Raw genomic sequence first — 16413 nt, forward strand, 5'->3', positions numbered from 1 at the left:
GAAATAAATAAAAAAAATTAGTTTAGCCCTTTGTCTTGAGTAAATGGCTCCTATGGCCTTTCCGAAATGTGGACCCACTCCAGAATGGTCCAATACTTTAATCAAGTAGTCCCATTGCACGTTGTCAAATGCTTTCTCTGCATCTAAGAATAATAATGCAATCTCTCTGCTTGGGTCTTGTTCAGCATTCCCCGCTCCCGACACCCGGCTCCGAAGTGGACTCCAAACCTGGGAACTGCAGGGTTTTTTTTTGTTTTTGTTCCAATTCAAATTTTAATTTAAAAATTAAAAAAAGTTAATGAAGAAGCAAGAAAGTCTTCAAGTTACATTTTTTTTTTGGAAATGGAAGCATGGAACAATAACCCTCCAAAATGGCAAAGGTGTAAAAGAAGTGGATGGGCATTTCCTTAGAAGTACAAGAAAGTGTGTTTATTACGTCATTACAACAGACAGACAGCTTCTGCAAGCATTTGCAGTCTCTCCACTGTGTTTGGGTCTGTAGACACTCGGGTATCGTTTCTGGGAAACCTGCTTTAGGGAGTTTATGACCGGGTGGAATGGCCCAGCGTGATTTTAAACCATAACCTCCAGGATTGGGGGAGGACAGTGTAGAAAAGGGGAAAGGGGGGGGGGATCAAACTGTAAATGGAAGCTGCAAAGTGGTTAGTCCCGAAGACACTCTGCTCAAGACACAAAAGAGGCACAGAAATGGACATTTAAAAACAACAGAAAAGAAGAAAAGGGACAGGACTCCCTCCCCCCTTCCCCGAGCCTTTAAGTCTTTGAGAGCGGCTGGCAGCACCGTGATTTCTGCGTGAGTGTTTCACACTCTGAGGTGTACTGTGTATTTCGCTTTCCAGTCTATCTGCATTTCCTCCGTGGGTGTCTTTGTCGGCGGCAGAGATCTGTCCCTCCGGTCGGTCGCGGGAGGGAGGCCCGTTCTCTGTCGCCCGGGAGGGCCGGGGCGTCACTTCCGTGTGTGCAGCGTATCCTGGAATTTGGTGCTGGTGTATCGTAGATGGAAACCCTTCTTGTTGATGGTGTCGTCCGAGTGGAATCTCACCATCACGGAGTCACCCGCGGAATAGACTTCTTCTGGGGGCTAGAAGGGAGAAAGACAGCAGGGCAGGTTAACTGGGAAGCTGAAGTGGCTTTCGACTCTAAAGACCTTCTCATATTGGCTGCTGGAATCACCTTATTTATTTACAGCTTTTCTATTCCGCCCTTCTCCTCACCCCGCAGGGGACTCAGGGCGGATTACAGTGTACACATATATGGCAAACATTCAATGCCAATTTTTGACATACTAACATAGACAGACATACACAGAGGCTATTTAACTTTTTCTGGCCGCCAGGGGAGCTGTCGCTTTCATCGTCCATCTGCGACACTGATGAAGCACTTCCGCATTCCCCGCATGCTTCCCCGCTGGAATGCTTTGCTGGAGTCTTTTCTTTATGGCCTCATAAATCAGTTAATTTAGCCTCCCCACACTTTAAGGTGATACCTAATTTTCCTACTTGACAGATGCAACTGTCTTTCGGGTTTCAAAGGTCGACAACAGGCTACACAATTTGGTTGGAAACCCACTCCAACCCGGGCTGGCTTCGAACTCATGACCTTTTGGTCAGAGTGATCTTAATGCAGCTGACACTCAGCCGGCTGCGCCACAATCCCTTGCATTGTGGCTGTTTGTTTCTGTCTCTTTCTGTTCATTTAATGTTTGGCACGTATGTGACAGAGGTCCTCCTGATCAATCGTAAACCGGATCGGGGCATAGGGTGGCAACCTGTGCTGGACGGGGTTGCACTCCCCCTGAAGTCACAGGTCCACAGTTTGGGTGTCTTCCTGGACTCATCGCTTACGCGTCGGCGGTGGCCGGGAGGGCCTTTGCACAACTAAGACTCATGCGCCAACTGCAACCGTATCTCGTGAAGGCGGATCTGGCCAGGGTGGTCCACACCTTGGTCACCTCCAGATTGGACTACTGTAATGCACTCTACGTGGGGCTGCCCTTGAAAACGGCCTGGAAATTTCAATTGGTTCAACTGGCGGCGGCCAGGTTGTTAACTGGTGCTCCTTACAGGGAGCGGTCAACCCTCCAACAGGAGGGTTGACTGCTTCATTAAGGAGCTTCATTGGCTGTCGTTCATTTTCTGGACCCAATTTAAGGTGCAGGTTCTTACCTACAAAAAGCCCTAAACGGTTTTGGACCCGCCTACCTTCGTGACCACATTTCTGTTTACAAACCCACACGATCTCTTCGTTCATCTGGAGAGGCCCTACTCACACTCCCATCTCCATCGCAGGCGCGATTGGTGGGGATGAGGGAGAGGGCCTTCTTGGTGGTGGCTCCTCAACTCTGGAACTCACTCCCTAAGGACATCAGGCATGCCCCAACTCTGGCAGTCTTTAGGAGGAGCCTGAAAACGTGGTTGTTCCAGTGTGCCTTCCCAGAAGAAGGAAACTCCCAGCAATATGTCCCTCAATGCACTTTATCAATGATTTAGGATTGTCTGCACGCCCCTTCCTCTCCGAAATTCTATCCTAGTTATATATCTCACCTGGTCATGCTCAGCATTTTTTTAAAAAATTTAATTATTACATTTGGCCCAGCCATAGGTTTTTAAGCGTTGTTGTGCTATTGTTAATGCTTACTGCTTGTTTTTTGTTTATGAGTTTCATTTTATTTTTTTGTATTACTGTTGTTGTTGTTTTGCTGATGAATTGTGGGCTCGGCCTCATGTAATCCGCACCGAGTCCCTTGGGGAGATGGTAGCGGGGTACAAATAAAGTATTATTATTATTATTATTATTATTATTATTATTATTACTGTGATCTGCCTTGAGTCCCCTTGGGGAGATAGGGCGATGTTGGGGATTCCTCGTCTTTGGAAGAGGAAGGGGAGCAGGGAAGTATTCAGGATTTGGAGGGAGAAGAAGAATCAGACGATGAGGGTTTGAAAGTGCCCACATTTCTAGAGAGACGAAAAGAGACAAAGCACAGACGCCATTCAGCCAGAATAGCTGCTAAAAACGCTGAGCTAATTGGGAGACTCCCTACCATCTCCTGTGTGGGGAATTCAGGGCTATAAATCAGAGGAAGGCGTAGCCAGCTTTCGTTGGTAACAACGACCCTGATACTGCTGTTTTCACTCCAATGGAATCTGCTTTGTGTCTGCTGCTAAGGACTTAGTTCATCGACTGTTGTCTGATGGAAGACTGGTGTTACTTTTGAGGACCTTGTAAGAGACTTGAATTTGTGTCTGGATCAAGACTTCCTTGCTTTCTTTTGCACTTTTCAATTGCATTAGCTTATCCTTTGTGTTTGCTGAAGTAAAGCATTTTTCTTTTACTTTCAACATTGTCTAAAGGCTGTTTTTGAAGGGCAATTCAGGACAGGTGGGATACAAATAAAGTATTGTTGTTGTTGTTGTTGTTGTTCTTGTTGTTGTTGTTGTTATTCTATGTGCATTTCCATTGTCCCATTCCAGCTTCAGATGCTTTATGCTTATCACAGTTTATATCTATCAGTAAATCGGGACTGGGGTGGAGTTGGGCCATGATTTGTTGTTTAGTTTCATAACGACAACAGCAGCAGCAATACAATAATAATAATAATAATAATAATAATAATAATAATAATGCTAGAATGTTTTGTTGTTGTTATAATAATAATAAAATAATAAAAAAATTATTTATATACCGCTCTGTCTACCGTTCTATTATATAATAATAATAATAATAATGCTAGAATGTTTTGTTGTTGTTATAATAATAATAATAATGTCAAAATAAAATAATAATAAAATAATAAAAATTTATTTATATACCGCTCTATCTACCATTCTATCTATTATATAATAATAATAATAATAATAATAATAATAATAATAAACAAACTACAACAACAAAACATTCTGTCATCATATAGGTTGCCTCAAAGCCTTTCTTTTGGACGGAGTTATCTGAGAAGAACTTGAGGAACATCATTATTATTATAACAACAACAACAACAACACATTCTGCCATTATTATTGTTGTTGTTAGTATAACAACAACAACAGCAAAACATTCTGGCATTATTGTTGTTGTCATAACAACAACAACAACAACAACAACACATTCTGGCATTGTTGTTATTATAACAAAGCCTTTCTTTTGGATGGAGTTATCTGAGAAGAACTTGAGGAACATTATTATTATAACAACAACAACAACAACAACAACAACAAAAAAAAAACATTCTGGCATTATTATTGTTGTTGTTAGTATAACAACAACAGCAGCAAAACATTCTGGCATTATTATTGTTGTTGTCATTATAACAACAATAACAACAAAACATTCTGCCATTATTGTTGTTGTCATTATAACAACAACAACAGCAACAACACATTCTGGCATTGTTGTTGTTATTATAACAAAACATTTCTTTTGGACGGAGTTATCTGAGAAGAACTTGAGGAACATCATTATTATTATAACAACAACAACAACAGCAAAACATTCTGGCATTATTATTGTTGTTGTTATTATAACAAAACATTTCTTTTGGATGGAGTTATCTGAGAAGAACTTGAGGAACATCATCATTATTATAACAACAACAACAACAACAGCAAAACATTCTGGCATTATTATTGTTGTTGTTGTCATAACAACAATAACAACAAAACATTCTGGCATTATTGTTGTTGCTGTTATTATAACAACAACAGCAACAGCAGCAACAAAACATTCTGGCATTATTATTATTGTTGTTGTTATTATAACAACAACAATAACAACAACAAAACATTCTGGCATTATTATTGTTGTTATTATTATTATTATTATGTCTAGATTTAAATCTAGACATAGTTTTCTAAGATCTACAGAGACACTCGCTGGAACACCTCAGCAAGTGAGAGTCCAAAAGTGGCAGGCTCAAACCCAGAACTTCAATCAATGGCTGATACCAAATGAGAGACTCCCCCCTGAGCACACAGAAGACTGGGTGACTTGGAAGGCATTGAACAGACTGCGCTCTGGCACCACGAGATGCAGAGCCAACCTTCAGAAATGGGGCCACCAAGTGGAGTCCACGACATGCGAGTGTGGAGAAGAGCCAACCACTGACCACCTGCTGCAATGCACCCTGATCCCTGCCACATGATGCACAATGGAGGACCTCCTTGCGGCAACACCAGAGGCACTCCAAGGGGACAGGAACTGGTCAAAGGACATTTAACCAACTACCAAACTCACAATTTTCGTATTTGTCTGTTTGTTTGTTTTGTTCTGTTAGAAATGTAACATAATGGACTGGTTGCTCTGACACGACAAATAAATAAATAAATAAATTATTATTATTATCATCCTGTTTTCACTTCTAGATTGAGACACTTTTTTATAGACACATTTGATGATGTCCTGACGGTTAGGTCCAATATCTCCGTTTTCCTTCCAGAAGGTTCAGATTCACCATCTTACCATCAATGCCTTCTGCCATCTTCCTGACATAAAGACCCTCTTGCACCAACGACCTTCCTGCCGTGACTGCAGAAAAACACAGACAGTCCCTTTGCAAAATAATCAAGTAGCCTACCCCAGAGCCGCAATAGCGTCCCAGGCGCGGGGCTGTCCCGTCGTAGCCGTCAAACAACTCCATGTAGTCGTAGCCACAGTCGGCCTCTTCCTCAATCTCAAAGGTCTGGAAGATCAGCTCCACTCCGTAGCCTTCCTCGGCCACAATCACCCACTCGCAATCGGAGCCTCCCGGGTAGTTGTTATCTCCAAACTGGGCATGCGAGTACAGGTCCTTGGTCTTCACCTCGGCCCGCATTTGGCCTCCGCATTCTGGAAACGTGAATAAACATACCAGAAAAGGCATGACGTTTCTGTGCGTAGCCTTCAAGGCATCCTAATTTGCACTGACACACATGAAGTAGCACAAAGAAGCGCTTCCAAAGACCACTGTGACCCCCACCAACGATGGACCTGGACCACCCTTGGCACACCGAACTCTCATGACCGAATTCTCATGACCGAATTCTCATGACCGAACTCTCATGACCGAACTCTCATGACCGAACTCTCATGACCGAACTCTCATGACCGAACTCTCATGACCGAACTCTCATGACCGAACTCTCATGACCGAACTCTCATGACCGAACTCTCATGACCGAACTCTCGAACTCTCATGACCGAACTCTCATGACCGAACTCTCATGACCGAACTCTCATGACCGAACTCTGACCGAACTCTCATGACCGAACTCTCATGACCGAACTCTCATGACCGAACTCTCATGACCGAACTCTCATGACCGAACTCTCATGACCGAACTCTCATGACCGAACTCTCATGACCGAACTCTCATGACCGAACTCTCATGACCGAACTCTCATGACCGAACTCTCAAGACCGAACTCTCATGACCGAACTCTCATGACCGAACTCTCATGACCGAACTCTCATGACCGAACTCTCATGACCGAACTCTCATGACCGAACTCTCATGACCGAACTCTCATGACCGAACTCTCATGACCGAACTCTCATGACCGAACTCTCATGACCGAACTCTCAAGACCGAACTCTCATGACCGAACTCTCATGACCGAACTCTCATGACCGAACTCTCATGACCGAACTCTCATGACCAAACTCTCATGACCGAACTCTCATGACCGAACTCTCATGACCGAACTCTCAAGACCGAACTCTCATGACCGAACTCTCATGACCGAACTCTCATGACCGAACTCTCAAGACCGAACTCTCATGACCGAACTCTCATGACCGAACTCTCATGACCGAACTCTCATGACCGAACTCTCATGACCGAACTCTCATGACCGAACTCTCATGACCGAACTCTCATGAACGAACTCTCATGAACGAATTCTCATGACCGAACTCTCATGACCGAACTCTCATGACCGAACTCTCATGACCGAACTCTCATGACCGAACCCTCATGACCGACTGGAGGGATTTGCAGGTGGGAGTTGTAGTTCACCCTGCATTCAGAGAGCACTCTGAACCCCACCAATGTTGGGCTGGACCACACATGACACACAAAACTCCCATGACCAACAGAACATACTGGAGAGGTTTGGGAGACTGACCCACCCAGGTGGGAGTTGTAGTTCACCCTACAACCAGAGAGCACGCTAAACCCCACTGTTGATGGATCTTGAGCAGATTTGGCACACAGAATCCCTGTCGGCAACAGAAAATAATGGAAGGGTTTGGTGGAGTGACCCACCTGGGTGGGAGTTGTAGTTCACCTTGAATTCAGAGAGTACTCTGACCCCACCAATGACGGGTCTGGACCACACTTGGCACACAAAACTCCTATGATCAACAGAACATACTGGAGGGGTTTAGGGGACTGACCCATCTGGATGGGAGTTGTAGTTCACCCTACATCCAGAGAGCAAGCTAAACTCCACTATTGATGGATCTTGAGCAGATTTGGCACACAGAATCCCTGTGAGCAACAGAAAATAATGGAAGGGTTTGGTGGAGTGACCCACCCGGGTGGGAGTTGTAGTTCACCTTGCATTCAGAGAGCACTCTGACCCCACCAATGACGGGTCTGGACCACACTTGGCACACAAAACTCCTATGATCAACAGAACATACTGGAGGGGTTTAGGGGACTGACCCATCCGGGTGGGAGTTGTAGTTCACCCTACATCCAGAGAGCAAGCTAAACTCCACTATTGATGGATCTTGAGCAGATTTGGCACACAGAATCCCTGTGAGCAACAGAAAATAATGGAAGGGTTTGGTGGAGTGACCCACCCGGGTAGGAGTTGTAGTTCACCTTGCATTCAGAGAGTACTCTGAACCCCACCAATGTTGGGCTGGACCACACATGACACACAAAACTCCCATGACCAACAGAACATACTGGAGGGGTTTGGGGGACTGGCCCATCCGGGTGGGAGTTGTAGTTCACCCTACATCCAGAGAGCAAGCTAAACCCCACCGTTGATTGATCTTGAGCAGATTTGGCACACAGAATCCCTATAAGCAACAGAAAGTAATGGAAGGGTTTGCAGACTGACCCACCCAGGTGGGAGTTGTAGTTCACCTTTCATTCAGAGAGCAAGCTAAACCCCACCGTTGATGGATCTTGAGCAGATTTGGCACACAGAATCCCTATGCCTAATACAAAGTAATAGAAATGTTTGCGGACTGACCCACCCAGGTGGGAGTTGTAGTTCACCTTTTATTCAGAGAGCACTCTTACCCCACCAATGATGGATCTGGACCACACTTGGCACACAAAACTCCCATGACCAACAGAACATACTGGAGGGGTTTGGGGGAACTGACCCACCCGAGTGGGAGTTGTAGTTCACCCTACATCCAGATATATTCAGCAGATTTGGCACACAGAATCCTTATGAGCAACAGAAAGTAATGGAAGGGTTTGGTGCCCCCCCCCCCCCAGGTGGGAGTTGTAGTTCACCCTGCATTCAGAGAGCACTCTGAACCCCACCAATGACGGATCTGGACCACACTTGGCACACAAAACTCCCATGACCAACAGAACATACTGGAGGGGCTTGGGGAACTGACCCATCTGGGTGGGAGTTGTAGTTCACCCTACTCTAAACCCCACCGTCAATGGCTCTCAAGCAGATTTGGCACACAGAATCCCTATGCCTGATACAAAGTAATGGAGTGGTTTGAGGGGGATTAACCTGGCATGAAGTGAGTTGTAGTCCACCCACATCCTTATACATTTTCTTAATGGGGGTCATTCATAAAAGCTCAAAAGAATGACTCTTTCTAATAAATAGTGTTGCAGATTACAAAATATCTAACCTGGGAATTGCTGGGTACTTAAGCTGGTATATATAAAAACACGAATGAAGGTGCCAGAATAAGAGCAAGTATAATTTGTGACCATGATCCTACTCAACGTCCTCTTGTGGTTGAGGTCCCAAAGGCAGGCATGAGCTAAGGGGGAGTGTTACCTGACGTATAGGTTGCCTCAAAGCCTTTCTTTTGGACGGAGTTATCTGAGAAGAACTTGAGGAACATCCTGTTGCTGGAAGAGATGATGGGGTCTGGCTTCTTGGAGCCACAGAATCGACCCAAGACGGGCGCTTTGCCATCTTTCCCATTATAGATCTCCAGGTGGTCGTAAGTGCATTCTTGGTGTCCTTCGATATCCAACTCCCGGATGGTCTGCAAAAAAGGAAAGCCTGCTAACACGGACAGGAGGAGACACAACACGCGTCTAGCACAGCGTTTGTCAACCTTTCTAATGCCGCGACCCCTTGAGACAGGTCCTCATGTTGTGGTGACCCCCAACCATAACATTATTTTCGTTGCTACTTCATAACTGTAATGTTGCTACTATTATGCATCGTCATGTAAACATCTGATATGCAGGATGTATTTTCATTCACTGGACCAAATTTGGCACAAATACCCAATAAGCCCAAATTATTGGGGGGGGGGGGTGATTTTGTCATTTGAGAGTTGTAGTTGCTGGGATTTATAGTTCACCTACAATCAAAGAGCATTTTGAACTCCACCAACAATGGAATTGAATCAAACTTGGCACACAGAAGTCCAACAACCAATAGAAAATACTGGAAAGGTTTGGTGGGCCTTGACCTTGAGTTTTGGAGTTGTAGTTCACCTGCATCCAGGGAGTACTGTGTATCTGGACCAAATTTGACACAGATACTCAATATGCCCAAATGTGAACAGTCACTGGTGGAGTTTTGGGGAACTAGACCTTAACATTTGGGAGTTGTATTTTCCAGGATTTATAGTTCACCTACTACCGAAGAGCATTCTGAACTCCACCAACAATTGAGTTGAACCAAACTTGGCACACAAAACTCGCAATGACCAACAGATAATACTGGAAGGGTTTGATGGGCATTGACCTTGAGTTCGGGAGTTGTAGTTCACCTACATCCAGAGAGCACTGTGGACTCTAACAATGATGGATCTGGGCCAAACCTGGCATGAATATGCCCAAATGTGAACATTGGTGGAGTTTGGGGGAAACAGACCTTGACATTTGGGAGTTGTAGTTTCCAGGATTTATAGTTCACCTACTACCAAAGAGCATTCTGAACTCCACCAACAATGGAATTGAACCAAACTTGGCACACAGAACTCCCATCACCAACAGAAAATACTGGAAGGCTTTGGTGGGCACTGACTTTGAGTTTTGGAGTTGTAGTTCACCTATATCCAGGGAGTACTGTGAATCTGGACAAAATTTGACACAGATACTCAATATGCCCAAATGTGAACACTGGTGGAGTTTGGGGAAAATAGACCTTGACATTTGGGAGTTGTAGTTGCTGAGATTTATAGTTCACCTACAATCAAAGAGCATTGTGAACCCCTCCAACCATAGTATTGGGCCAAACTTCTCACATAGAACACCATGACCAACTATGAACCACCCCTATGAACCACTGCAGAGATTAAGATCTTCTGGGGAGGCTCTGCTCTCGGTCCCACCACCATCACAGGCGCGTTTGATGGGGACCGGAGACAGGGCCTTCTCAGTGATTGCCCCTCGGCTATGGAACTCCCTTCCTAATGAGATCAGGAGAGCCCCCTCCCTCTTGTCCTTTAGAAGGATGGTAAAAACGTGGCTGTGGGACCGAGCCTTTGGGATTGTGCAATGAGGCAGTGATAGAACCCTGAGTATGCCAACCAAATTAGATATAGTTGTTGTTGAGAAACACTGGTCTAGCATCACCTCGCTTTATTAGAGCAAGAGAAGGAGGGTTCCTTCCTCTTCTTGATGGCCACAGCCATGGCTTTTGACATCTCTCTCTACCCTATTGCCCAGAGGAAGCTCTAAAAGCTGGACAACACAAAGGGACACAGCAAGCTGCTTTGCACCAGAGAGATATTGACGAGCTGGAATGTGTCCAGAGGAGGGCGACTAAAATGATAAAAGGTCTGGAGAACAAGCCCTATGAGGAGCGGCTTAGGGAACTGGGCATGTTTAGCCTGAAGAAGAGAAGGCTGAGAGGAGATATGATAGCCATGTATAAATATGTGAGAGGAAGCCACAGGGAGGAGGAGGGAGCAAGCTTCCTTTCTGCTTCCTTGGAGACTAGGACGCAGAACAATGGCTTCAAACTACAAGAGAGGAGATTCCACCTGAAAATGAGGAAGAACTTCCTGACTGTGAGAGCCGTTCAGCAGTGGAACTCTCTGCCCCGGAGTGTTGTGGAGGCTCCTTCTTTGGACGCTTTTAAGCAGAGGCTGGATGGCCATCTGTCAGGGGTGATTTGAATGCAATATTCCTGCTTCTTGGCAGAATGGGGTTGGACTGGATGCCCCAGGAGGTCTCTTCCAACTCTTGGAGTCTATGTGAGAGCTGTTCAGCAGTGGAACTCTCTGCCCCAGAGTGTTGTGGAGACTCCTTCTTTGGAGGCTTTTAGACAGAGGCTGGATGGCCATCTGTCAGGGGTGATTTGAATGCAATATTCCTGCTTCTGGGCAGAATGGGGTTGGACTGGATGATGGCCCAGGAGGTCTCTTCCAACTCTTGGATTCTATGAAAAGATTAGATCCTTTCTTCAGCTAGTCTCTCTGCCTCCTTGTTTAGTTTCAGATTTTCAATTGGGAAGTCAGATTACATTTCCCAAGGATCGTATTTGGTCTTCAGGCCACCGACTGGCAATGCCTAATACGTTTCACACATCATAGAATCCTAGAATCCTAGAGTTGGAAGAGACCTCCTGGGCCATCATCCAGTCCAACCCCATTCTGCCAAGAAGCAGGAATATTGCATTCAAAGCACCCCTGACAGATGGCCATCCAGCCTCTGCTTCAAAGCTTCCAAAGAAGGAGCCTCCACCACACTCCGGGGCAGAGAGTTCCACTGCTGAACAGCTCTCACAGTCAGGAAGTTCTTCCTCATGTTCAGGTGGAATCTCCTTTCCTGTAGAATCCTAGAATCCAAGAGTTGGAAGAGACCTCCTGGGCCATCCAGTCCAACCCCATTCTGCCAAGAAGCAGGAATACTGCATTCAAATCACCCCTGACAGATGGCCATCCAGCCTCTGTTTAAAAGCTTCCAAAGAAGGAGCCTCCACCACACTCCGGGGCAGAGAGTTCCACTGCTGAACGGCTCTCACAGTCATGTTCAGATGGAATCTCCTCTCTTGTAGTTTGAAGCCATTGCTCCATTGTGTCCTAGTCTCCAAGGAAGCAGAAAACAAGCTTGCTCCCTCCTCCTCCCTGTGGCTTCCTCTCATATATTTATACATGGCTATCATATCTCCTCTCAGCCTTCTCTTCCTCAGGCTAAACCTGCCCAGCTCCTTAAGCCGCTCCTCATAGGGCTTGTTCTCCAGACCCTTGATCATTTGAGTCGCCCTCCTCTGGACACATTCCAGCTTGTCAATATCTCTCTTTTAACATACGAGGGGTATTTTTTAAGTAAGGTCCGTTTTGTTGTAGACACTAGTAGTTCGTGCGCATACCGCAATGAGCACGTGAGTCATGTACAGGCATGCCTCAGGAACAACTGTGCTCAGTTTCTGCTCTGTAGCTCACCTGTACGGTTCTGTTCTGTGCTTTAAAAATGTTTAAGACTCTCAACTCTCCCTCCGCATGTGAGGTTCGCTCAGGGATACGGTTTTGGTCAGCAAGGAACCTGCCTGCTGCAGAAATCCATCGACAGATTTGTGGAGTGTACGGTGATACTGTCATGAGTGAGAGCAAAGTGCATAAGTGGGTATGACAATTCAAAGATGGCCGTGACAACGTCCATGATGAGGACCACTCCAGTCACCCTTCTTTGATTACAGACTAGGGCTGGGCGGTTTCGTTTCGTAATTTCGTAATTCGTTAAAAATTCGTTATTTTTTTTATAACGAAGCGATAACGAACCATTCAGGAGCAACTAAAAAACGAAACGAATTTTTAAATTCGTTTCGTAATTGTTTCGAATTCGTTTTGTATTCGTTTCGTTATCGTTTTGAAATCGTTTCGTTATTATTTCCGCATGTCTGGGGCAAGTTTTATAGTTGTTTGTTTAATCAGTGAAAAAAAATATAATTATCACACCAACAGTCAACAACAGAGGGAGAGGGAAGCTTCAGAAGTTCCCCGTCTCATTTGGAGGGTTTTTAGCGTATTGCACGGTCGCGTCTGCCATTAACAAATCGATTCGTAATTGTTTCGTATTGTTTTGTAATTTACGAAATTTCGTAAATATCGAACTTTTTAAAAGAAAAATTTCGGAATTCTTTTAAAAATCGAAACGCAAAAACCCCCAAAAAACGAATCGATTTTAGAAACAAATTTTTCCGTTGTTACCCAGGCCTATTACAGACGATTTGGTGGCTTTTGGTGGCAGAAGGTTTTGATGAAGAGGGTCTTTTAAAATTGGTTCAGAGGTATGATAAGTGTTTGAACAAACTTGGCAACTATGTCGAAAAATAGAGTGAAGCATGTACTTTCTGAAAATAAATTTACTTTTTGGAAATAAACTTTCGTTGTGTACTTATGTTCAAACGGACCTTACTTAAAAAATACCCCTCGTACAATGGATAGATAAGATACAACTTTGGCAATTGCATAGGAGGAGCCTCGTACTTAAGCTTGATCTCTTTATGCTCAGCAGAGGACTTTCTCCTGTGCAATTTCCAAACTTATCTATCCATTGTATGTTAAAACACAACTCTTGCTGCTATATGCATTGCAATGATGTCTTCTCCCGTGCGTTACCAGTTTGACGCGGTGTCCGGGTGTCGTTGTTATTGCCCAGCTGCACTCCTTCTTGCTTGGGTATTTATCCGGCCAATTTGGGGTGGTGATGGTACCACTGATGGAGGTCATCTTGTGATCACAGCCAGCTGAAAAAAAGCAAGACTCGGTAAGCAGGAAAAGGTCAGCAAGAGAGTTGAACACAACTACACTTAATGTCAAGGGGAAAACCTTTCCCTTTATTAGCATTTAGTCCTGGGAAATGGTTTTAGGTTTGATCTTGTTTGTCTCCCAGCACTGAAGCGATGCTCCTCCGCCATCAACTCCAGTGGACCAGCCATGTTGAACTCTCATGACCGAACTCTCATGACCGAACTCTCATGACCGAACTCTCATGACCGAACTCTCATGACCGAACCCTCATGACCGAACCCTCATGACCGAACTCTCATGACCGAACTCTCATGACCGAACTCTCATGACCGAACTCTCATGACCGAACTCTCATGACCGAACCCTCATGACCGAACCCTCATGACCGAACTCTCATGACCGAACTCTCATGACCGAACTCTCATGACCGAACTCTCATGACCGAACTCTCATGACCGAACTCTCATGACCGAACCCTCATGACCGAACTCTCATGACCGAACTCTCATGACCGAACTCTCATGACCGAACCCTCATGACCGAACCCTCATGACCGAACCCTCATGACCGAACTCTCATGACCGAACTCTCATGACCGAACTCTCATGACCGAACTCTCATGACCGAACTCTCATGACCGAACTCTCATGACCGAACCCTCATGACCGAACCCTCATGACCGAACTCTCATGACCGAACTCTCATGACCGAACCCTCATGACCGAACTCTCATGACCGAACTCTCATGACCGAACTCTCATGACCGAACTCTCATGACCGAACTCTCATGACCGAACCCTCATGACCGAACTCTCATGACCTAACTCTCATGAACGAACTCTCATGACCGAACTCTCATGAACGAACTCTCATGACCGAACTCTCATGACCGAACTCTCATGACCGAACTCTCATGACCGAACCCTCATGACCGAACTCTCATGACCGAACTCTCATGACCGAACTCTCATGACCGAACTCTCATGACCAAACGTCCAATCACCGTTTCCCAAAGCAGTTGCTCTACTCCGAACTCAAGAATGGAAAACAAAATGTTGGAGGACAGGAAAAGAGACTTAAAGATGGGCTCAAAGCCAACCTCAAAAACATGGAGAACTGGGAAGCCTGGTCCTTGAGTACTCTAGCTGGAGGTCAGCTGTGACCAGCAGTGCTGCAGAATTCGAAGAGGCATGAATGGAGGGTGAAAGGGAGAAAAGTGCCAAGAGGAAGGCGCGTCAAGCCAACCCCGACCAGGACTGCCTTCTGTCTGGAAACCAATGTCCTCACTGCAGGAGAACATGCGGATCAAGAATCGGGCTCCACAGCCACCTACAGACCCACTGCCAGGACACCACATCTGGAAGACAATCATCCTCGAGTAATGACGGATCAACTAAATAAGAAAGTAAACTTGCCTCCCAACAATCTTGGCAATGTAAGAATACACTGATACAAAAAAGATTGTATACTAGGTTTCCATCTGGCTAGTGCAGAATGTACATAAGGTAAAGGTAAAGGTTTTCCCTTGACATTATGTCTAGTTTTGCCCAACTCTGGGGAATGGTGCTCATCTCCATTTCCAAGCCGAAGAGCCGGTGTTGTCTGTAGACACCTCCAAGGTCATGTGGCCAGCATGACTGCATGGAGCACCATTACCTTCCCGCAGGAGCGATACCTATTGATCAACTCACGTTTGCATGTTTACAAACTACTAGATTGGTAGAAGCTGGGCCTAATAGTGGGAGCTTACCCCGCTCCCCAGATTCGAACTGTCAACCTTTCGGTCAAGAAGATCAGCAGCTCAGTGGTTTAACCTTCTGCGCCACCATGGGGCCCATAGTGTATGTCAATATACATACGAAAGCTGGCTGGCACAACCTGGGGATCACAACCAGACACAGTGAAGACACCTGCCCTCGTGCTTTGCTACTCTGCTGCTGAGTATGCATGCCCAGTGTGGAACACATCTCACCACACTAAAACAGTGGATGTGGCTCTGAATGAGACATGCCGCATTATCACGGGGTGTCTGCATCCAACACCACTTGAAAAATTACACTGTTTTGCCGGTATTGCACCATCTGACATCCGCTGGGAAGTAGTGGCAAATAGTGAAAGGACCAAGGCAGCGACATCTCCGGCCCACCCCGTTTGGGTATCAGCCAGCATGTCAATGACTTAAATCTAGAAATAGTTTTCTAAGAACTACAGAGACACTCGCTGGAACACCCCAGCAAGCAAGAGTCCAAAAGTGGCAGGCTCAAACCCAGAACCTCAATCAGTGACTGATACCAGGTGAGAGACTCCCTCCTGCGTAAGGGGAAGACTGGGTGACTTGGAAGGCGCTGAACAGACTGCGCTCTGGCACCACGAGATGCAGAGCCAACCTTAAGAAGTGGGGCTACAAAGTGGAATCCACGACATGCGAGTGTGGAGAAGAGCCAACCACTGACCACCTGCTGCAATGCAACCTGAGCCCTGCCACATGCACCATGGAGGACCTTCTTGCAGCAACACCAGAGGCACTCCAAGGGGCCAGATACTGG

The 16413-nt window shown here is 45.7% G+C and overlaps 1 protein-coding gene across 1 annotated transcript in view; it reads right to left on the reverse strand.

Annotated features, from left to right (window-relative positions):
• Positions 1–402: 402 nt before the first annotated feature.
• Positions 403–16413, reverse strand: part of BMP1 (bone morphogenetic protein 1) — a 269223-nt gene continuing 253212 nt past the window's right edge. Inside the window, exons 17-20 of the mRNA XM_067470629.1 lie at positions 13736–13863; positions 8986–9199; positions 5591–5841; positions 403–1102 (exon numbers count right to left, since the gene is read on the reverse strand). Coding sequence (XP_067326730.1) covers positions 968–1102; positions 5591–5841; positions 8986–9199; positions 13736–13863 — 728 coding nt within the window. The 3' untranslated portion in view covers positions 403–967. The remainder of the gene's footprint in view (positions 1103–5590; positions 5842–8985; positions 9200–13735; positions 13864–16413) is intronic.

Source organism: Anolis sagrei, chromosome 7 (genome assembly GCF_037176765.1).
Source record: "Anolis sagrei isolate rAnoSag1 chromosome 7, rAnoSag1.mat, whole genome shotgun sequence".
In the NCBI taxonomy this organism is placed as follows: Eukaryota; Metazoa; Chordata; class Lepidosauria; order Squamata; family Dactyloidae; genus Anolis; species Anolis sagrei.